Source organism: Halichondria panicea, chromosome 1 (genome assembly GCF_963675165.1).
Source record: "Halichondria panicea chromosome 1, odHalPani1.1, whole genome shotgun sequence".
Classification (NCBI taxonomy): Eukaryota; Metazoa; Porifera; class Demospongiae; order Suberitida; family Halichondriidae; genus Halichondria; species Halichondria panicea.
In genome coordinates this window covers 9,840,969-9,865,683 of record NC_087377.1, presented here as the reverse complement: position 1 = coordinate 9,865,683, position 24,715 = coordinate 9,840,969, and the positions used below count along the sequence as shown (strand labels likewise).

The following is a 24,715-nucleotide window of genomic DNA, read 5'->3' as shown; positions in this document are numbered from 1 at the left end:
ATTTTTGTGGGGCAAAATAATCGTGGTTTTCGTGGTTGAAGGTATGACCACGAATATTTACCCACGAATGAAGCGACCTTGCATGCCTACCTTTACCTGCAGTGCAAGCTCCATCCACAAAAATATTACCCACAAAATGTCTCAATGTTGCTGAACCACGAATATTATTTTTGTCCCCCAAAAATTACCCGCTATACGCGCGGTAAATGTACTCTTGAACTTACTTATCAATACAATAATGATGTTGTTCATATTACCTATACATACAAGAATTGTCATATGCAAACTATTACGTGTTTATATAACAATCAACACTATAATATAATTATCGTTAATGTCAAAGGAAAAAGAGTGTCACTATAACTATACATGCAGTGACTACATATAATTATAATTATACATAATAACCTATATAAATTATACCAGTCTGTCCTACATAATTATATATATAGCGTTTCAACGCCATCAGAAGGGGTGAATTTCACTCTACGTAATTATTTGTTGTTGTTTGCTAAATAACCATACGAATGATACGATTGACACCAAAAATACAACAACATAAAGTTCAAAAGTTTTGTACAAAAATCTAGTCTACATAATTATTATGAGGTAGATTAGCAAATCCATACAGTGGTGTTGACCGAGTTTGTGCCTCAATAGCCACTGCGCAGTGGTACTTGTGATTTACTGTTGAAAGGGTTGGCCAATTCAGTAACTGTTTGGCTGGATTATATACGTTTCATTAATAGTATATAGCTGAGCAGGTGAAGCTGCATGGGGTTGTAGATGTGCAACAGCTACTTTGACAGCAGTCCTAAAAAAGAGCTGTGGTGTTTGAAGTGCATGCATGGTATATATACTTAGTTAGTTTGCATGTAATCAACTTACATGAATAAATTATGGAGATCTGCAGGAGCTAGCTCTGAACACTTTATAACGGTAGATAGCTAGCCAAGCAAGAAATTATGTCTTATTAGCTACACACATCTAAGAAATAGCCATGAGGTGTTTGTGTAGAGTACATGAATGCATAAGATGGCGAATGACTTCATGCAGAGAAGTCATCTGTGAAAGCACTTGCAAATCTGAGAAGAATGCAGAGTAATGTTATGGTTTTTGGAAACTGGTGAATTAAGAATCTCCTAAAGATTATTTATAAGAGGCAAAACAGCTTAACTATAATAATTATTATAGCTATAGAAATTGCAGTTTTATAATCTACACACAAACACTATCTTGTATGTCCCACATACATAACATACACAAGGACCGTAGAATTCAGCTGTACCAATGAGTTGTGACAGTTTGAATATTAGTTTAAATTGCTCTATCATATATAATTATATAGTAAACCACTGGCCAATCCTATAGTTTGTAGCTATTGCACCTTTAATTATTGTTTACTGCATGGGTTCATCCTCAGTTATAGAAACTAGCTCCATATTCAGTTCAAGATCTTTTCTTATTTCATAAGTGACAATGGTCTCCACAAGTTCCACTTCTTCAGTTGGTAACTGATCTATGACTCGTAACCCATATGCACCATTTGTATCCATGGCAACCTCATCAGTGGAAGCCTTGGCAAGATTCATCTGCCCTTCAGGTGAGAGGACGTAGTCATACTCTGCAAGGAGAAGATAATGTGTCAACCAGTCGAACACCAAAGACATCACTAACTGACTAAAATTTCAATAGGCATGGAAAGTTCTCCCTGGGACATTTCAATACAAACAAAATCAGGACATCTTAACTATAACATGCAAAATCAACATTAGTAGTCTATAACTGTTTGAACTTGCTTAAAGCAACAACGATAACAAAAATAATGCCTCCAATACAGCGTCTAGCTCCGTTTCAAAGGAAATAACACAATCGCTTACTGAGTTCCTCCTCGGGGATGGCAACTTTTAGCTCCATGTTTAGTTCCACGTAGCCGACCATGATGGTCAGAGCTCTCTCCAACTCAGCTGCTAGCTCATCGAATGATGGCCTCTCTTCAGACTTCTCGTACCAACATCTAGCCATTAATGAGACCCTGTAGTAATACAATCAGGTCAGTATAGTTACAGCCAATGTCAATGGATTTCTACACAACTACGTATAATTAATTGATGCACCAATTTCAAGCGAGGTTGGGCACGATTTAAACTGTAACGCTCCAAGGCTTCATCGTTTGGCCTCAAATTGTTGCCCTCAAATTCAATCTAAACATACATGTACTTTAACCTGTTGAGTCGGCACTTCACAAACTTTTATTGCTATACAACTATAATTATTACAAGGAACAGCCACCTTAATTCAGCAGGTGAAGAAAAGAATAGGAAAAGAAACTTAATTAAGGAGCATGCAAGCTTCATACAATTATAGGAACGTATACGTCTAAGTAATAGCTACAGCCATGCCCGAGACACCAAATTGAAAACCGCCCATTATTATAATTGGTCACTCAGTAATAATTATAACGCTATAACTGCAATACGGTAACTTTAAGGGTGAAATTCATTAAGACTGTGAATACATTTCTGTAGAACAAGCAGTATTCTGGGGAGGTTCCAATCTCCTGCCCTCTCTGAGTAGAGCCACTAGAGACATTGGGTCCACTCCAGGGTAGGGGGTTCGGCCGCCACTGAATACCTCCCACATGGTCACACCATATGACCACTATAATTATAGACAAATATAATGTGAAGCAAAATTGTTGGTGGCTCATAACACTGAAGTCTATAGAGCATCAGATTCTACATGTATAGCAAAATCTGTTAGAGCATTAAGTAACGTACTACGTCCGTCTTCTCGTTGAAGATGGCATCGTTTAAACTCTCCAGTGCCAACCATTTATACGGCAGTTTGACCCTCTCAGAATCAATTTGTCTGAAGTACCCAGTACTGTACACATCCTCAGCAAGACCAAAATCACCCACTTTGAGGTCACCATTTGAATCCAACCTACAATATAATTATCGTAGATTACTACATTTATTTTAGGCTGCACAAGATAGTTGATTGTGTGGCTACTGAACCGTGCAAGCACCCATCCAAGAGATCGAGAGTTATGCTGGCTTTCTGTGAAAAGGACACAGCTCCATCTTCTGCACAGTTACAGATTACAGAAAAAACTCTGCCACAAAAGAGAAAGGGGTCTGAGCTAGAAGTAGACCATGAGCATGTTGGTGTTCTGGTGTTCAGTTTCATCTTGATTTTGTTCTATAAATCGAACAATGTTGCATAGGTCTATAGCTAGTATAATAATACTTTAAAGTACACGTTTCTGAGCTAGCTGCATAGTGAAAATCTTGCATCATGTTGACCTTTGACCCAATTATAAGCATCAATGATGGGTCGCTTCTACGATTGCAACCAGGTCTATAAAGGACTTTCAGGAAAGTAGGTGGTGGGCGGTTACTTGATATGGGCGGTTCGACGGTTAACTACGATAGTAATTTTGCTGTGACCTGAGCACATGCATGCATGAGATGAATAGCTGCGTTACACACGATTGCATGCAGCACATGTATGCACAGACTCACATGCAGTTCCTGGAAGCCAGATCTCGATGGACAAACTTGTGCTGTGCAAGATATGCCATTCCAAGAGCAATCTGATGACACATCTTCAACAATAACTTCCTGACAGAAAATACCTACAAACGTTATACCATGGTTAACCAATGTGGTATGGTTGACAAAACCAAAGTACCGCTCTAAACAAAGAGTCAGACCATACGTTCAGTCGAAATTGAGTGACCAATATACTAAAAGATGCCGCTCTTGGGACGGTTATAATTATGCTTTGATCATAATTATTAGGGCTGCTATTGTACCTCGTCAGAATCCTCTCTCTCTGTCAAATCTAAATTGCACCTCTCTTTCTTCAAGTAGTTTAGTAGACTCCCGTTGGTCATATATGGCATCACCATGGAAATACCGGATCCAGCATCTAGACATGCCCCAATAAGAGGCATGACGTGAGGGTGGTGGAACTCTTGCATCTTAGTGATCTCCCTCACCATGCTCTGTACGTCATTCGGAGTGAACAGACCTGGAAGGTGGTGAACATTGTTCTTGTAATTGTATGCATCAAAACTTGTAATATGAAATGTGTTTAGCTACCTTTTAGTGTCTTCAAAGCCACGACTCTTATGGCAACATTGTTCCAGTCCATTAGTAGTCCTTTGTAAACAATCCCAAAGGCTCCTAGATGATAGGAATAAAGTGATTATAAACTGCCAGAGACAGAGATGGAAATTAAACTCGGCCAAAATGGCTCATTATATTGCATGGTATGTACCAAAGGCTTATAAAGCCCTTGTAGGCACTTAGTAGTTACCTTGACCGACTGCATCTTGCAGTTTCAGATTGGATCTAGGAATTCTCATTGATTCTGGAACATTCTTCACAATCTCTCCCATTTGATAATCTGCAGAATAAATATTTGAATATCCATACACAGCATAATATTTATGCTGCTTACCCATAAGAGTACTTCGATCAGACAGCTTCCTTAGTCTATATAAAGAGCATACTGCAATCATACAATGCTAGCTAGGGCAACTCTTAGTAGCACAAAGAACTCACCTTATAGTAGATGTTATTGGCATTTCTAGTTTGTTTTGTTTCGACCTTCTAATACACACACAGCACACTATCGCCAGTAGAGCAAGAGCAGCCACAACCACGATAACGATGACGCTAATTATCACCGAGTTGGACACACCTCCAGGCACCGCATGTGTGTAAACATTTGAGGTATAGCGATGAACAATTATGTACACATGCACATGCCGTAGGAACCTTCAAGGAACTCAACACCAATATAATTATATTATATTATTATAGACAATTTTAAGAGCACTGCACAGTTATCCTTGTGACAGTTATAGACAAGTATAGCTTCAGGTTATGACCCAGTAATGTAGGGCTTATACTTTCTATACACATAGGTTCCGCGCCTGTCCACTTTCCAGTATCATATATCCTATTAGGATTTCCAGCAAGGCTGAATCCGTCATTACAAGTGTAAGTTGCAATAGTTTCATTTGTCAACAAACTTTCCATTGTATTGTAATCCAAGATAGCAGGGCAAATTGCTACAGTATAATGGATAAAAACTCGGTAATTATCGGCTTTTTTGTGTAAGATTGTATAACTTATATTATTCTCGAAGGCTTAGCAACCATTTCTTATGGATAAATTAACTTAAAATTCCACTGAAGATGTGATAATTATTATCACATCTTCAGTGGAATTTTAAGTTTATTATCTTCTAGCTTGCTTTGGATTCACAAATATAGACCTTCAGTCTGCCCTAAGACCCCAAATGTTGTAAGACAGGAAGTGCTACAAGTTGCCTCATGAATATATTAATGAAAACAGTTTTTCTTTGTTTCTGATAAAAGTAAAGGTTTTTAGAGCTATCTAAGTTGAAATATGTAATAAGAAGACAGTTTAACATACGATAAACACTTTAAAATATGAATTTGGGTCAAACTGGCATTAAGTTGTGAAAACGATTGCGGAAAGTTCGAGAGTTTGAGCAAGCTGTTCACCATCAACGTAGCAAGCTAAAAATTGGTTGATCAAATCAAAAGGATCTAAATTACAACATAATCAAGGTAAATGCCATACAAATGAATGGTGTTTGCAAAGCAGTTACACAAACTTTGAAATAAATACACAACTTGGCAATAGCATAGAACACTTCATGAATGACTTGAAGCCTTCTAGTTTGCTGCTAAGCATGCACATGCATCAGATGCACTAGTTGATACTTTAGGCAGTCACTGGTTCCTTTCACATCTGGAGATATGCAGCCATGAGTTCCACCAACCACAGAGACTATTCAGAATGAGCTAACTTTGAGAGTTTGCGCAAGCTGTTCACACTATCTCAATCCAGTCCAAACTTGCTGAGTCAATACATTCCATATTGAACTAATTTATCTCCTAGTAACAGGTTCTAGTTCAGTAAATGGTCTGTGTTATGAGCTTTGGAAATTCAGAAAAAATCACCCTTCACTACAATCTGACAGAGTTTTATTGTGTCATCATTATGAATCTCATTATATAATTATGAATTTCATTATAAAACAATGTTTTTGTGATGTCATCCTTATGAATACCATTAAAATACTTGTGGTATGTATTTCCTGTCTTGTCTTGCAAATACTGAAAACTTGGGGGTCTTAGGGCAGACTGCTTGGTAGATTATCTCACTAATAATTATTGCTACTATTCTTTTCAATTTACTACATTTCCTCAGACTGACAGTGTATAAATACCATAAGCACAACCACAACATTATGGTGGCCGAGGCCCGAGAGAGTCAGGACTTCGTAATTATACCTACTGCGACAAAACCATTATCGAAACTTATCAAGCCCATGTATTTGTGGTCTCGAAGAATGCAATAAACATGAAAGGTTGTGATTAACTCATGAACTCATCTCTCGACCATGCAGGGGCGTCTGCGGCGCAATCAGTAGCAGCAACAGCCGAGAGGTCTTGTTCACACTCCTGAACAAAAAAATTTTCTAGTAGCTGAGTTAGAATGAGCAGAAAAAGAACCACAGTAGATCAATTAATCACTGCCTTCTTCCAACAATGCTGATGAAGAAAAGAGAAGATGAAGCAGATATTGCTCATTGTGGTCAGACATTAAAGAAGGATTGTATAGCACTGTTGTAAGAATGAATATCAGTTTTTGACACTATAAAAATTCTAAAGAGACTGCAACCAGCTTTCAAAACTCAGCCATTACTCGAGAAAGTGCAAATCCACGAATCAAAATCCAAAAGAACGTGGCAATATAGAAGCCTATAGAATTACGAAGCTATTAGTTTTCGTCGTATTGCAACTGTCGAGCAGACAACTGGAATACACCATACACACACACACACACACACACACACACACACACACACACACATGCAGTCGCTTTACCGTATCCCTCGTGCCTACGCCTCGAGAGGTAAATGTAGTACATGCCGGGGTATTATCAATCCCACCCAGGATGAGGTCAATTTACTTGGATGATATAATATTACCCAAAATGTAGTCTGATTCAAGTGAAAGCAGCATGCATTCATGCACCGGCCCATCACCCTATTAGCTTGTATTGCTTTTAATGTGTGGCAAATCCCCAATGTAGTAGGGTAGAAGCCTGCCATCTGATAGATGATATTATTACACAATCAGCAATAAGTATAGGTTATATAACGTCATGTAAGAGGGATGTACAGCTAATAACAACTCGAGCCCGAGGGGCGTATATAGCTGTACACCCCTCTTGCATGAGTAAACCTATACAATATAGTGTTGGGGGAAGTACTGCTGATTGTGGAAATTCATGGTGACAACTGACATGTATAGAGATGGCCACTCACCAACAGAAAACATTTTCCTTGCACTCTCCGGCCCCAGCACGGTGTTATCTCCGACTACAGATATGGGAGTGACAGTGAGCTCAAAGCTTCCAGGGTTGAGGTCGGTCAGGTAATAAGAGTACATCACCCCATCGGCAGTGAGGGAGGAACTGTTTTCCTCTCTACGCATATCTGCTACATCCTCACCCTCTCTGTAAGGGACATGTGCGTACAATTTAAGTCAATATGAGTATAGAAATAGTATTAGCTTTCTTGTTGCAGGTAAATCTAAACAAAAATGTATCCATTTCACAAACCTGTATATCAAGATCAAGTGCTTCTGAATGGGCTCCATTGAGTTGCCGGGCTGTTGCCAAGTGACTGTTCTCTGACGACTACTACTAGTTCCAAATATAAGAATATTTGTAACAAGAGCTGGTGGGCCTGTGAGAGAAAACAATGACAAGCACACATCTTCTAATGACAGACAAAGTATACTCCACAAAATTCAAAGCCATTGCACAGCGATTGCACAAAACAGAATTCAACATACATGTAGCTATGCCATGCAACAGTATTATACCAAAGAGCATGATAAGTTTGGAGGCAGTGCCACGAGAGTTGTTGGCCACACAGGTGTACCCTCCAGTGAAGTTGCTTGTGAAAGAATTGATAGTCAGTGTACTGGACATTGCGTCAGATGAGATGCTGAATTTGTTGTTTGAAGTGATGACACGATTCTATGTGGAAAATGAATACCATATTTACTTAATTAAACGCCCGGGCGTTTATTTCATATCGAAGTCTGTAGAGGGGGTGTTTAAACGAGATGGGTACTTATTCGAAATGGGCGTTTATTGGCCATGTCTACTCCAAACTCTTGCACAGCAGCAGTTATATTATGCTCTTTTTGGCTGCTCTCAGCTCTTAAGTCGTATAGGAGTGGGTTTCTCTCTCTGTGCCGGTATCTCTCTCTCTGCCATCATTAGTTTATTATTCTATGCTGCCATGCTTGCAACTGGTTCCATGTGCTAATTCAGCTCCACCCACAGTGCCACGCCCCATACACGGGTGATTATTTAACATGGGCGTTTATTGACAAAAACAGAGCTTTTTACCATGGGGTTTAAACGAGATGGGCGTTTAATCAAGTACATATGGTATGTACACGTATCCTAATTTAAGCAAACTACAGGACGGAGTAGGATTGAAACCCACCTACACTAAAGACATTAAAAATACAGTGTTCATTTGCATGACAGATTAGCTACCTGTGTATCTCTCCAGAAAAATTCCACAAAATCTTCTTGTGCCTCAGTCTGAATGGAGCAGGTGAGAGTGGCAGCTGTCCCATAGGCAGACACCTGCGCGTCCATTAGGTCCACCACAGGACGATCAGGACCTGCAGGAAAAACAGAGACTTTCAACCAGTGACACAAACATTGTATCGCTGCTTTTGAAAGTACCAAAAACTGCCTTAATTTTAAAGGGAGCAGTTACGACATAAAATGGGATAATATAATTATAATGAACAAATTATCACTTTTGTGCCCTTTAGACATATAACTATAAATATTGTCGGCTGTCCATGTTTGTATAGCATTGACGAGCTAGAGCAGATGTGCTTTTTATATCAATCTAATTGACCCAGTGGGCACTTGGTCTAAACATGCATTAGATCCCATTTGAGTGTATTTTGCAGGGAACTATGAGCTATAGTACCGGTACTATAGATTGCTCTGGGCTACAAACTACAACATTGTACATTGTATTGTGATTTACAAGAAGATACACATGTAATAACATAAAAATTATTGTAGCTAGATGCTTTGTCTAGTAATAATTTTATAATAACAAAACTAGAATGAAAGAGAGAAGCTCTAGTTTCTTTTTTTGGCTTTGTTCGAAAGTAGTAGGAGACGCTTGTTTTTTGGGCAGTGTGCTGTGCTTTTTTGCTGCAAGGCTGCATGGGGGAGGAGCTGGATGTATGGAAGTGCTGGGATTCTATAGCTTTGGCTTCTTCCTAAAGTTCCTTTCGCTTTGTTCAAGAGTAGTATAGGAGCCGCTCGTTTGCTGGGCTTGTTTGCTGCAAATTATAGCTTATATGTGTCCTCCTTTCGCTTTGTGAGAGTAGTACGAGCCGCTCGTTTCTTGGGAAGTGTAATGGGCTTGTTTGCTGCAAAACTGGGGGAGGAGCTGGATGTTTCCGTTTTGTGGGTGGAGCTAGGACTATAATTTTGTCCATCAAACTGAGGTGGAGGAACAGGGTTGACTTGAATAGAGACCACAGATTTAGTAGAGACACAGAGATGCCAACTTCAGATATTAGTTTTCAAAAGAATAATGATGCAGTCGCTAGGTTGGCTGTTTATATAGGTTGACTGTTGCTAAGCTAGTGCATTTCTAGTATAGCCAATAGGTTTTGGGATCTAAATCAGTTAGAACATGTGCATTCGGTACCTATGGTTATAGTGTCCCTCATCCCTCGGGTTAAAGCCCTCGAGCTTTGGGACACTATAACACATAGATACCTCATGCCCATGCAGTTAAATAAAATGCTTGTAACATGCAGTTAATTGCACACAAATTGCTGTGCTTTCAGGGAACTGGAATTATTGCGAAGATACAAAACTTCAGCCAATTAGAAATATTTTACTACAACAACCATGCACACATGCACAAGAAATGCAAGCACTCAGGAGGCCATTGCAATCATGTATTGAAAATCGACAACAAAGTCCACATGCACATCACATAATTATAACATGTACAGAATTGCTTACCAATTGGTACAACTGTGATAGTAGTTTCCGCCATATCGAAATGATTAGTGGCCACAATTCTGTATTGTCCAGCATCTGACCGTTGCAGGTCACTGATGATCATCTCAAACTGTGTATTAGCAAAGCATATCTTCACTCTAGGGTTGTCGATTAGGACTCCCTCCCTGTACACTTGCACGGTAGGGGTGGTACCAGTTATAGTGAGGATAACACTGAGGTTTGCCAGAGTAAAACCACTAAACTCCGCCGTGGGAGAATCGATAACAGGCTCACCTGAGGCAGAGAATAAACAGTGATATTTAACATACATGTGTGGCAATGCTAAATGTAACCGGATCTTACTCACCGATTATACTTAAGGTAGCTTTTGCGGAAAAAAACCGAATGCAATTAGTTCCATCAGAGGTAGCAAAGCACTGATATTGTCCAGCATGGTACGGCTGTACTCCTTCAATTAAGAGAGTGTTAACCACACTACCATTACCACCTATAGCTCGTCTATAATACCTGTAGTGTAGAAGACAACAACATTATGCACATGATACTCGAGCACTCGATATAGATAACTGACATATCATTTCCATCAGAGAAAGTGTTGAAATCGCGGGGGACTCCATTTATCATGTAATGCCTGAAGGTCCGATGCAAAAATGTATCTGTACTTATATCACAAGTGAAATTCACAAAATCTCCAAGACGAGCCTCCATACTTAAGGGATTGGTCACAAACGCATCTGCAAAACAACTCAGTTTAATTATATAAGCTGCCAGAGTTAGCTAGGGTACGGTATTAAACTGCTCATGAATAAAATTATATTTCTCATGACAACAATTGCTAGGGTCGACCACATTTCATGTATAATTATATCGACAATAGTTCAACTCGTTGAGTGCACTCACTTTTATCACATTCGTTAGCTGCTACAACAGCAATGAAGACAGTCAACAAAACAAAAAATGACATCTTGTCTCTGTGGGGTGTTACAATGGAAACGCATAATTATGGTGAGTGATTATTCAAAACAAGCATATCCAGTGTATATATATACAGGTAGAAACATGATTCTTAATTGCAAACGAACTAGCTGGTTTAATTTGCATTATAGCCGACACTTTTAAAAACAAGTGTGTTTAAGGCTACATGTCATAAGGCAATTAAAGAAGAGCATATGCAGCCTAATATTATATTCCGGCTGAAGTATGGCCTCCTCAATATACCTAATGTGATGAGTATAAATTTGTCTCTACAGATCTCTTCTTCCTACCTTCAAAAACACGATCTTGCTGTCATACTTCTATTTCTGCAAATGCGCAATAATGAAATTTGCGCAGGCCAAGGGCTGCCCAAGAGTAGATAATAGTGTTGAACTAATAGTAACAGCATTTTCCTGCTCAAGTGATGACACAGGAGCAGGAAAATGCTGTTACTATCAGTTCAACACTATTATCTACTCTTGCGCAGCCCTCGGTACGAGTTATGCCTAGTTTTGTTTACTTGGAATGCCATTGCAGCCTTTTCAGAAGAGTTCGTAGCAAAACTTGTTCACCGAGTGTTGCTACTCTACTTAGTAGTTAGCTCTGCACTTTTCTAGAACGCTAGCTATTGGTAGCTGCAAAGCTCTGCTGACTTGCAGCCATCATTAATTTTAGACTTAAACGTTTGGCATCTATTGTTTTTAACAACAATCATCGGGTCGATCATTACCCACTCTAAAGAATTAGATAACACTAAGAAACACGATTATACTAATTATGTCGTGTGTCAGTTTTGTACTGTGTTTAAGTTTACGCCTTACTTTGTCTATAAGTGTATTATGTCGCAATTTTTGGGAAACATCAGATTTTTATGAGAATAATCGGATTTTTTATGAGAGAATAATAGAGGGTCCTTTTCGTGGGGCAAAATATTTGTGGTTTTGTGGTTGGAGCTCAGACTACGAATATTTACCCACGAATGAAGCGACCTTGCCTACCTTTACCTGCAGTGCAAGCAGCAACCACAAAAATATTACCCACGAAATGTCACAATAATTATTGCTGAACCACGAATATTTTGTCCCTCAAAAATTACCTGCTATACAGTAGGTACGTTTTTCAAGAATAGAATTGAATGGGTGAAAAAAAAGCGTAATTTATCAGGGTCTAGTAGTAGCCTTGATCCCAGGCCGAGTTTTCGCTTTTATAACGGTTAGCTAGTTGTTTGCCTAACTGTTAAAAAAGTGAAAAAACTCGGCCCGGGATCGAGGCTAGGCCTAATAGCTAGTAGATTTATGTTATGTATAGCTTTGACACATACGCTGGGGCATCAGCATGCATGCACCCGCGCGCAGTGCTTTCATTTTAATAGTTTTTGAGTAAACTGTGGATTGTATACAGTAACTGTGAAAGTGTTTGAGTAAACTGTGGAGTCTATAATGGTTTTTGGCATCACAATTAACATGTGCATGCGCATGTATCCTTTTTGTCTAGAGAATAAAGCCAGACAAATTAAAACTAATTATCATCTGTTTCACGGATTTTTAGCCAATATTTTTACTAGTATATAGGCAGGTAAATAAAAAAAAATCTGACAAATACGTCATGGAACTTTTACCTCCTATAAAAAACATAGCAACATTCATTGCACGCACAAAACATTGAGACAGTTTCATCACATTGAGTTGAGTAGCAGTTAGGAACTTTCCAAAGACAAAACTATGTATATAGGCATAACTCGAGAACAAAGCTAGTGTAAATCCACGAATTAAATCCAATAAAACATGACTAAAAGGCTTGCCTTCATTGTATGATCCTTGAGCATGCAGCTGTAGCAGTCTATACACATGCAGACAGACAGACAGACATGCAGACACACTATACAGTATACCTCGCTTGCTACAGCAGTTCAACACATCTATAATAATGATGACATCAGAATTCTGAATGAAATCTAGATATCATAATTGCACTCTGAAGTATATAGCTACACTCCAGTTTTGAAATCCAGTGGATATGATTTGATTTGAGTAAACCACCGATTTATCGAACACATAATTATATATATATATACATTATACTATTTTTGAATGCTTATTCTTAACGACAGCGGCTTAACTTCAGTTGCCAAGCTCTGTTCATTATGCCCCAGTGCGCATGTGTAAGCTGATAGTACCTACTAGTATAGGTATAGTCTAGGTAGGCTCTACTCAAGTTCGAACTCACAGCCAACACTGAACAAAGTTTTGCTTCCTCGACAGAGTGACAAAGCTAAACACTCAACTATTGGAGTTCGAACACATATATAGCCACGATTTTCGAACTCTCTCTCTTGTATCAGAAGGCTCTATTTAAACAGTTAGCTATTATTAGCAATGCATGACCATAGGGCAAGGTCTGACTGCAAGCTGTTAGATAATGGCCCCTTAAAAGCGACAGAAAAATCTTCTTTGATGCACAAAATAATATATAACAGATAAATTAGACGATTTAGAGCTGCGGCCATTGGCGCCTAGACATTTCTCTACACTATAGATCTAGATTCTCACCTCAAGTTGTATCTGTGTCTTATCAACTGCAACTGGAGGTGTATCTATAAATAATGTTATGGTCTGTGACAGTGGTCTTGAGGCTGCTGTAAAACTCTTTGTCTCTTACACGAGAAAGCCTGCGCTACTGCCAGTAGTACTGGCTGTTTGCACATGTGCAATCAGAATGAAAAACAGGAAATGAGGAAATAAGAAATGGGGGAAATGAAATACTTTATGGTTATGATAGTCACGATGGCATTAATTTCCAAGCTGCGCTGTGCTAATGCAATGGGGAATGCAATGCCTCTCGCCATGTTATGCTTTCGCTCAAAAAATATTTATAGTGTTTTATTAGTTTCTATAACATTAAAGTTAGCTTATCTATATAAACTCATGCTCACTGAGAAGAAAAGACTTGTTTATATACATGCATCTATTGCTATTGTATTTATTATGGTATCATTGTAATGTTTTGTAGCCTCAAGAGAGAAGAAAATTGATTCTTTCAGGATCTGGAGTTCAGTATATATTTATATCTATTATAACTGAGAAGATGGGAAGAAAAGACTTGTGCACATGCATATTTTATATTATTATATGCCGTAGCTAGCTTACCAGGCAAATGATTCTGCCATGCCAGGACATCTGATACTGTGTGTCATAATTATAGCCTGAAATATCAAACAGAAGTAAAAGTTCAGTAGCAGGATTCTCACACTGACAGTAAGACAATCATTTGTATCTTTTTTGAGTTTTTGGCCATTTTTTCCATGTACAGTAGGCGGCCTCGATTAACCCTGGAGCACAATGCGGATAGTTTTCAAGGCGCTAAGTGTTTCCAATCCATTTCTAATGCTTCCATGCACAGAATAAATCTCCGATAAGCTTACAACCGACCTCCCGTCCTATCGGAAGGTTGGGCCATGCCCAACTACTATAACTAACCATACTATGATTGACGCCAAAATACAACAAACAATGAAAAAATATTGCACTATAAAGGTTAAAAGTTTCGTTCATACATAAGTATCGTTCATACATAAGTAGATTAGTGGTGTTGATCAACGTTGTACCCTCGATAGCCATTCCGTAGTGGTTTTTGTGATTCACTGGTGAAAAGGTCGGCCAATTCAATAACTCGTTTGGCTAGATTTTCCTGTTCACTTCTTATCCCATAAGCGACATTAGTCTCCGTGAGTACTTGTTTAGTTTGTAACTGATCTCTGGCTCTTAACCCATATGCAGCGTTTGTCTCCATGACAACCTCCTCAGTCGTAGCCTCAGCAAGCTTCATCTGTTCTTTAGGCGAGAGGACGAAGTCACACTCTACAGAAAAACAGAAAAATAGATATATGTAAAATCAGTCCTTATAAAACTATTGCAAACATGAATGCAAAATCAGAAGGTACTCTAAACACAATCATGTCAGCTTGAATTTACCAAAACAGACTACAAAGTTTTACTTAGAATTACAATTATGAGAGCAGAGCTTTTGTCCTCTTTTCGGAGTTGCTGGGGGAGGTTCATCCCAATTTACTTTTTTTGTAAACAAAAGCCTTACTAATCACAATGAGTTATATACTGTACACGCATATTAATCTACAGCTCTCTCTCAGTCACTTGTTTGTACGGCCTATTACAACATTGTCCATCCACTGCAGCAATAAATAGAAGTTAGAAAAGAGAAGACAGCATTATTTGTTGATGTATACGTATACGTTTCATTACAATGTACAGTTTCAGAGTAGTAGCTGAGTATATAGGTGAAGCTGCATGGGCTGCAGATGTGCAACAGCTACTGTGACAACAGTCCTTAAAAAAGAGCTGTGGTGTTTATCTAAGAAATAGCCACGAGGTGTTTGTGAAAGCGCTTGCAAATCTGAGAATAATAAGCCAGAGTATAATGTTATGGTTTTTAGAAACTGCATGAGTGAATTAAGAATATCCTAGAGGAAACAGCTTACCAACCACTCTACTATAGTTAGTAAAAAAAATTGTGGTTTTATAATCTACACACAAACCGGCATTAATTTTACAATTTTGTATGTCCCACATACATACACAAGGACTGTAGAATTCAGTTGTATCGTCAGTTCCAATGAGTTATGACAGTTTAAATATCTGTTTAAATTGCTCTATCATAGTTATAGTAAACCACTGGCCAATCCTATAGTTTGTAGCTATTGCACCTTCAATTATTGTTTACCGGATTCATCCTCAGTGATTGCAACTATCTCCATGTTCAGTTCAAGATCTTTTCTTATTCCATAAGCCTCCACGAGTACTTCTTCAGTTTGTAACTGATCTTTGGCTCTTAACCCGTACGCAGCATTTGTCTCCATGGCAACCTCCTCAGTGGAAGCCTTGGCAAGCTTTATCTGTCCTTCAAGTGACAAAACGTAATCATACTCTACCGAGAGAAACAGACTAAGATTATGTGTCAACCAGTCAAACACTAATACATCACTAACATAATTAACTCACAGGAAATTCACCCACAAAATCAGGACACATCTTATGCAAAATCAAAAGTACATTTGTTGAACTTGCTAAAAAGCAATGACGATCACAAAAATACCTCCAATACAGTGTCTAGCTCCGTTCAAAGGAAACATTAATTGTGTTCAATTGCTTACCGAGTTCCTCCTCGGGAATGGCAACTTTTAGCTCCATGTTTAGCTCCACGTAGCCAACCATGGTGGTCAGAGCTCTATCCAATTCAGCTGCTAGCTCATCGAATGATGGCCTGTTTTCAGAATTCTCGCACCAACATCTAGCCATTAATGAGACTCTGCAGTAATACAATCAGCTCAGTATAATTTACATAACTAAGTGAATAAATGCATGCAGTTCTACATAACTATTAATTTTGCGAATTGATTTGCCAATTTAAGCTGAGATTTAATTTTAAACTGCAATGCTTTGAAGCTTCATGAATTAACTACTGTTGGCCTAAAATTTCATTGTAAACATATACATGTACTTTAACCTGCTGAGCCGGTACTTCAAATTATTTTAGCGTTATCTCTCCAGTGGAAAACCTGTAATAATTATTGCTACAACTCAGACACCTTATGGAAGAATAGGAGAGAAAAGGAGCATGTAAGCATCATATAGGAACATAATTTTATACGTCATAGCTATATAGCCGTGTGCCTGAGACGCTAAATTAAACATTTGGTCAATTAGCTTATTTGCCAAATAATTATAATGCTAGCCATAACTTAAAATAAATTGCGTGTTAATTGTGAAATTCATCAACACTCTGAATACATTTCTGTAGAACAGGCAACATTCTGAGGAGGCTCCAATCTCCTGCCCTCTCTGAGTAGAGCCACTAGAGACATTGGGTCCAATGCAGGGTAGGGGATCCGGCCGCCACTGAAGACCTCCCACACGGTCACACCATACGACCACTATTATTGGAGACACAGTATGTCAAGCAAATAATTCAGTTTTGATGGTCCATAAACCACAGTCTAGAGCATGATAAAATGTTGCATTCTTTATTTCTATAATAATCATCAAAAAGCTGTTCAGAGCATTGATGGTACGTACCACGTCAGTCTTCTCGTTAAAGATGGCATCGTTTAAACTCTCCAGTGCCAACCATTTGTATGGAAGTTTGACCCTCTCGGAATCACTTTGTCTGAAGTAACCAGTACTGTACACATCCTCAGCAAGGCCAAAATCACCCACTTTGACGTCACCATTTGAATCCAACCTAAAATACCATGTACATGCAGTCAGTGTAATAATGATATTTTTGCTGTGACCTAAGCATGTGAAATGACCATACAGCTGCTTCACATGCATGCATACTGTGCACTCGTGCATGCTGCAAACACCAATTCAGTGACTCACATGCAGTTTCTGGCAGCCAGGTCTCGATGGACGAATGTGTTTTGAGCAAGATATGCCATTCCAAGAGCTATCTGATGACAGATCTTGAACAGCAGCTTTCTGACAGAAAATACCTACAAACGTTTAACTCATGTTAGCCTCGATCCAAGGCCGCACTTCATTAGGGAAGTGGGCCTGGTAACAACTGCTTGCGCATGCGCCAAATCTCCCCCCGGTTTCTGGGGGCTTTGGATAACATCGTATATGCTCAGTAAAACAATGACGTCACAACGAACGGAAGTGGATTGAATTAAGGAAGTAGATAGAAAGTTGCATTGAAGGTTTCAATTCTAGCCCATGTGATGGCATTCTGATAGCTATACCCTTCGCCTGCTATGTTAACAAAAGACTCACAGTCTGCAACAGTGTGGATGACAATTGCCTGAATGGAGTGAAAGCTGACAAGAGCCTATACGGACAGGCCACGCCCATCTAATACTAGCTTTGATGAAAGTCTACTATATACTACTGCACTATACCAGAAAGAAAATAGCTGTAGAACAAATCTACAGCTCTGTCTCTAGATAGCTAGCTAACTATAATAGCTTTGTGTTTGACTTTAACTACTTTGTCAGGATAATTATTTTCTCTCCAATAACTTTGTGCATGCGCAAGCAAGTCAGTAGCAGGCCAGTGAAGGAGGCTAGCGTCATGTTGGATGAAAGCAAAGGCTCTGAAAGTGAAGCATGAGTCTTATAGTGATCCGGCGTGGCCCAACCTTGGATGAAGTTGGGCACCTCTGCAATGTCTGGTTTTGCAGAAATGTTGCAGCCCAATCAGATTGCAGTGTTGGAATGCCGAATTAAGGCGTGGCTCATTTATGAAGGAGTCATGATCAGTAACAATAGTAATTCTCTTATAGTCAAATCAATAGTAGACAAGCCCGAGGAACACACCAGGTCAGTTAGAGCTAGTGGCATGCAAAATTGACTCTGCATGCATTAGCAATCTAAATGCAGTTTCCCATCATTAATCATATAGGAAGTTTCGACATGATTTAGAAGCACAAAGGGCTAGTTGTAGTATCCCCAACATATTGAGGGTTCTACTAGGCCTGAGGGCTTCTAATGCACCTATCAATGCAAAGCCCCACTATATCCCCCTCCCGGGACAAGGGGGGGGCTTTGTGGGAGTTTTGTTAGTAAAACCTAGCCCTGGGGGTGGGAACTTTGTAAAATCATAGCTGTTTGTCTGTATACTAAACTCTGCAATTATTATTGTGTCGACTGTCATGCCCTGGGGTATTTGCCAGGGGTTTGTCAAATAAAATTTCCCAGGAGGAGAGTCGCACCTTTGCACCTCCAAATTGACAAAGCTCCCCCTTTTCCCGGGAGGGGGGTAGTGGGGCTTTGCATTGAAAGGTTCATAAATCATGTGGAAACTTTCTAAATAGTATCTAAGCATTTTTGATCATATAGCAACCATGAGTTCTAGCCAATCAGATTTGAATGTTCTTTGCTATACATGATTACCTAAGTGTTGTAAGTAGTACATGATTTTCTAAGTTGGATAGAACACTACCTTTAGCCAATCAGATTGCAGTATTTATGGCTAACATGATCTAATCAGGGTTAGCCACACCCTAACAGGGTTTCATCTAGTGGGGGGGCAGGGGTGAATCTTTCCCCCCAAAATGCTCAGCTTCCTTCCCCAAATGTTTGTAAATAAATAAATAATTATTACATTAGTACTGTCTGTGATATACAACATCTAAATTACTGTGATGCATGTAATAGAGTGTAATCAACAAATGTGGGAGTGGCAAAACATTTTGCGTCGTGTTTACGCGCGCCCAAACCTTCCCCTCCAAATTTTTAATCCTAGATAAAACATGCCTAATAATAAGTACCAATGGAACAAAACATGGCATTGCAGTGGTGCCCAACCCTACATGAGCGTCCAAGGTTGGACCACGCCCAACTAACAGTGACCAATGTCAAAATCATTCAGTAATTATTATGTATGACTTAATTATAAATGCTTAGATCAAAATCCAACAAATTTGACAATAATTATCATGGATATTTGGGAAAGTATACCTTATCAGAATTATCTCCCTCTGCCAACTCTAGTGTAGATCTCTCTTTCTTCAAGTAGTCTAGTAGACTCCCGTAAGTCATATACGGCATCACTATGGAAACACCAGGTCCAGCGTCGAGACACACTCCAATAAGGGGCATAACGTGAGGGTGGTGGAACTCTTGCATCTTGGAGATCTCACTCACCATGCTCTCTACGTCATTGGGAGTGAATATACCTGGAGGGGGTGGGTATAACTATGGGACTACTGGAAGCAATTGACATTGTTCAGTCTGTATAGATGCAATTGTAGTGTTTATATAGCTATACCTTTCAGTGTTTTCAAAGCCACGCCCCTCATGGCAATGTTGTTCCAGTCCATTAGTAGTCCTTTGTACACAATCCCAAAGGCTCCTAGAATGGTGGGAACAAATGAGCGAAGATTAACATGAGACTAAACTCAGCATATTACTCATAATTAGGTATGCATGTGATGGTATAATTATAGATACCTTGATGGTGGGAATAAACGAGCAAATATTGAAACAAGCATGCTAATATATAGTAGAGAGAGAGTATTGAATGTAGGCATACAGTGTATCAGATGTATGCGGAGAGTAACGTGACTTCCTGTGTCTGTCACAAGTTTGGAATTTGCACACTGACCAATCCAAGCGTGGGTGATGTAAGAAAGTAGATTACATCACCCACACTTGGATTGGTCAGTGTGCAAACTCTCCGCATACATCTGATGTACAGTATGCCTACGTTCAATACTCTCTCTATTATTATACTCTTGATATTACTCTACTCTTGATATTACTCATAATAATAATTATTATTCCTAATAATTATTGGTATGTGCTGGTATATAGATACCTTGACCGACTGCATTTTGCAATTTTAGATTTGAGCTGGGAATTCTCATTGATTCTGGAACAAACTTCACAATCTCTTGCATTTGATAATCTGCAGAATGACATAAATTAGCAGTCTACACACACACATGCACACACACACACAGACACACTATACCGTATACCTCACTTGCGCATGCACACCGAGGCATAATTATGATATGCAGTGAAACGTTTGCAGCTCTTTAATTACTCTGGCAACTAAAATTATCTATGCTCTACTGCAGATAATTTTTTATAATTAACTATATAAGTAGAATAGTTAACATTGTGCTACGCAAGGTTCTCAGTAAGATACTTCAATGGCAGTTTGCAAGTCCATGAGTCAAAATCCAAGAAAAATTGGCTAGAAGCCTATCATTTACACCTTAATTATTGCATTGCAACAGTAGAGCAGTTATATAATTTTATACATTCACACACATACTATACCGTATATACCTTGCGGCGCATGTGCAACCGAGACATAACACAGCACACACACCACTTACCCAAAAAAGTGCTTTGATCAGACAGCTTCCTCATTCTATAAAAAAGATTTAACAATGCAACATCACAAAACAAGGTCACTATATATACAGTAGCTGGTTCAAATACTAGCTGGAGCACATTAATTTTTGAAGAGCTCAGGTAATTGTAAAGGCGCTTTACCTTTTAGTAGACACTCGTCGCATTTCTACTCTGTTTCCTCTCGACCTTCTAATACAGACACAGCAAACTATAGCCAGTAGAGCAAGAGCAAGAGCAGCCACCACCATGACAACGACGACGCTGATTATCACGGAGTTGAACCCACTTGTAGCTGTATAATTATTTATACATGAATTTTGGGGAAATGATCAGGCAAATATATCAGCAGAATACACGTAGCGTTTATGCACACACACAGTACAAACCTCCAAATAATGAATAAAATGTTGGCAACACAAAAGTCAGTTGTATCTAACCGTACTGCATGTTTTTGTATGTAAAACATTTTGAGACAATAGTACTGCCCACTTTGTACTTCGACCAGTTTTTTTCCCCTTGTAAAAGTTATTAGACTTGAGTCATGCATGCACATGTAGCTTCAAGGGCTTATACTTTTTATGCCAGTGCATATTATATAGCTATATCCCGTTGCTACGTTGTTGCTAAGTGCAATATGCAGCATAATGCACTAACCATAAAGTCATAATGATCATAATGAAAATTCTGTGTTCCTAGTCTAGTCCTCGTGATGCATGCATGTATGGCTTATACATAGGTCCTTCAATTCTGCTTCACCATATAAAATAGGCCATAGCACTAAGCACCTAGAAGCGGCTCTTTTTGTTGGGGGCTTGAGCTGTTTTGCAGCAGCAGAAGTGGGGTGAGACTGTTTTGCAGTAGTGCATGCGTTGGCCTCACACTTTTTTGTCAAGCCATTCGTTGGTCCATACCAATGTTATACGCTGCAGACATAATTATACTGGCACAACAATTATCGTCTAAAGTATAGGGTTGTCTCTGTCTTCTATTTGTTGTGTTACTATAAGACAGTGTTATGTTGCTATGCCCTCGGGATATAAACTAATTATACTGACACGCACACTCGGGATGCATGGCATAATTATATTGCACTCAGCCCTTGTGCTTCAGTGCAATACATTCCCCATGCATGCTCATGTTATTGATGTGAATCGCCCTCTGTGCTCTATTTCGTTAACTTTATATACTGTTGCAATTCACTTCTTAGGGCCCTGCAAGCATGATCCATGTATTTAGAAACTGCATGCATATATAGGGGCTGTTGTATATAGTATCCCAAGCGCAGTGAGCATATATAGTCCCTGAGGCTTCTAAGTCATAAGATACCTCCTAAACAGTGCCTATATGTATCTGCACTGCATGAGCTAGCTCAAGTAAATTCAATGCTGAAAATTGCATGCATGTATAGGATCAAGGTACGTTATTACATAGCATGCACTCACATGAATATGAAACGGTGACATCATCAAAAGCAGTCTGCCCATTGCGATTCACCACGACAGAGTACAGGCCCACTCGTTGACTGTTGATACTAGCAATGTTTAGTGTGTAAACGTTCCCCTCGATGGTCTGAGAAAGCTGGGGGTCGCTACCAATATCAAGAAACTGCATTCCAAGAAACCACTGTACTTCAGACGGGCTAGAAGAGTAAATACCTGCCTCGATAGATACTGAATCCCCCTCCAGAACCTTTATGACTGTGGTACCAATGAAGACAGCTGGATCAGCTATGCATGCATGTGTATGTGGTGGAATTGTAAAATGAGTGCACCTGTTATAGAATACAATATGTAACAGGCTATTGTTAGTCATTGTTTGTTAATACATGGCAGTATATGCATGCAGGTGTTCTTTTCCATGGTAACCAAGACCAAATTTTGCTAATTTGTCATTGGGAGGAATGTGATTAGTACATAATTATTGTTGAATAGTTGGCTGCGCTATAGTAGAATACCCCCACAATTACAATGCCCATTATATGTACACACTTGTGGAAACTGAGCTGTCATTAGGATCCTTGTCCTCAAGGGCCTATACATGCACTATACATGATGATGTAACCGGGCACTATAAAGCTGAATTAAGTTCCCTGAAAGACAAATTGACACTATTTACCCTATAACAGAACTCACAGGTAGTGACAAGGACACTCTCAGTAATAGGATATCGCTCAAAGAGCTCTCACACGTATACACTGCCACTTCATTAAAAGAAAAACTCCGGAATATCAAAGAGACTTGTTCACCAATACTGTCAAACATTTGAAACAAAGTTCCACTCTGGTTGGTAGGTATGAGGGCTCTATTTGAGCTAGTCCACATAAGATTACCAGGGCCGTGACAGATTATAACTATGAACCCTGAACCATCGGGTTGTGAGATAACATCAGTGAAAAACAATGGTTGGTTGTTGTGAGTAGCAGTAAGAGACAGGGTTGCTGTATGGGGGAGAAAAAACAATACAGATATTACTCTTGACTACAAAAACATTATTATTTAAAATTCAAAACCATATGACTATACATACAGAAGGACATATATAATTACTCTGTAACCGTGTAAATATGCAAGCATCTACTGTATACTTTTACTTAACCAGGTTTCACAAACAGATCGACATCTTAACACTTGAATGTCAATTACATGGATACAATATCACTGACATAAAACTTGAACCCTAATGACCCTCAATTGCTTGCACCGTATATAATTATTATGAATAGGCCTGTATAGAAAATGTGTATGTAAATTAATGATGCTGTAACGGATCCATCATCTCACATGCTCGCTTGTTTCCACGCTTTTTGGTGCTTTCCAGCAACTTTGACAATGTGATTGCGGTCTATATAATAATAATGGTCTAGACTAGGTACACCATGTATGAAGAGAGAGGGATTGGCAACGGAAGTGGTACTAAGTATAGTGTGCTGTGGTATATAGTGTGCTGTGTCCCAAATGCATGGCCACAAATATGAGGTAAAGTTGATGTTTAGCTGTAGAACTGCTTGCAGCCATTAAACAATATAATTATTTATGTTTAGATTTTGTTAGAAGTAAGTGTGCTCTCTGACAGTCTAAAAACAAAATTAAAAACAGGTCTAATTCACCATTTGAGGCTCATGATTTTTCCAAACATTTCAATCAGAAAACAATCACGTATGCACATCATTATTTTGCATGTATATTTCAAAGATTTGAAATTGGACGGTCCTAACTCAAAGTTACATGTAGCAGTACACACAGCTGTCCTCACCCAGAGTTCTTGCTTCCTCCTCGGCATGTCCCAGTCCAGGAGTAACCTCTCCTCCTGCTACCGTCCTCCCGGGTATCTCCCGGTACTGACCCACACTCTGAACACAGTACAAAGTGTGCGGCTGCAGACCAGTGATGGGGAACTCAAAGGAGGTAGGAGCTTCTCTATCTTGGAACTCTGTTCATTTGGAGCCGTCTGGACAGTTGCAGTTGGTGCTCGGAGCAGAAACCTCACAATACTGCATGGGGGTGGGGTGGGGTGAAGGAAGTAAAGTCTGCATAATTATCTAGTAAGCCTCGGTCCCCGGCCGTATATGACGAAAGGAGAAAATAGTAATAATAGGTATAGGTAATAATAGCTCCCACCAAAGGACAACCTCTCTATAAAGGACATTAGCTATATATGGCACATATTGAAATCACTATAATTATAAGTACACAAAAGCAATCTCCTACGAGCAAACCTT

At 39.2% G+C, this 24,715-nt stretch overlaps 2 protein-coding genes across 2 annotated transcripts; both read right to left on the bottom strand.

Annotated features, from left to right (window-relative positions):
- Nucleotides 1-1,291: 1,291 nt before the first annotated feature.
- LOC135344210 (tyrosine-protein kinase receptor UFO-like) lies at nucleotides 1,292-13,800 on the bottom strand. Its single transcript, XM_064541398.1, has 19 exons — nucleotides 13,667-13,800; nucleotides 11,043-11,113; nucleotides 10,714-10,876; nucleotides 10,489-10,649; nucleotides 10,143-10,415; nucleotides 8,631-8,761; nucleotides 7,943-8,099; nucleotides 7,677-7,803; nucleotides 7,381-7,571; nucleotides 4,575-4,713; nucleotides 4,471-4,505; nucleotides 4,327-4,416; nucleotides 4,110-4,193; nucleotides 3,821-4,038; nucleotides 3,528-3,640; nucleotides 2,781-2,946; nucleotides 2,519-2,661; nucleotides 1,881-2,035; nucleotides 1,292-1,624 (listed from the first exon to the last, which is right to left on the bottom strand). Exons 2-19 carry the CDS (start codon nucleotides 11,104-11,106, stop codon nucleotides 1,401-1,403), a joined length of 2,634 nt encoding a protein of 877 aa, XP_064397468.1. The 5' UTR covers nucleotides 11,107-11,113; nucleotides 13,667-13,800; the 3' UTR covers nucleotides 1,292-1,400.
- An 819-nt stretch (nucleotides 13,801-14,619) lies between these two features.
- Nucleotides 14,620-24,434, bottom strand: LOC135344356 (tyrosine-protein kinase receptor UFO-like). Its single transcript, XM_064541564.1, has 14 exons — nucleotides 24,250-24,434; nucleotides 23,130-23,434; nucleotides 22,440-22,724; nucleotides 21,139-21,289; nucleotides 20,979-21,013; nucleotides 20,450-20,539; nucleotides 19,901-19,984; nucleotides 19,591-19,808; nucleotides 17,513-17,625; nucleotides 17,207-17,372; nucleotides 16,922-17,064; nucleotides 16,285-16,439; nucleotides 15,855-16,058; nucleotides 14,620-14,974 (listed from the first exon to the last, which is right to left on the bottom strand). The coding sequence occupies exons 3-14, from the start codon at nucleotides 22,606-22,608 to the stop codon at nucleotides 14,697-14,699; spliced, it is 1,806 nt and encodes a 601-aa protein (XP_064397634.1). The 5' UTR covers nucleotides 22,609-22,724; nucleotides 23,130-23,434; nucleotides 24,250-24,434; the 3' UTR covers nucleotides 14,620-14,696.
- Nucleotides 24,435-24,715: the final 281 nt, after the last annotated feature.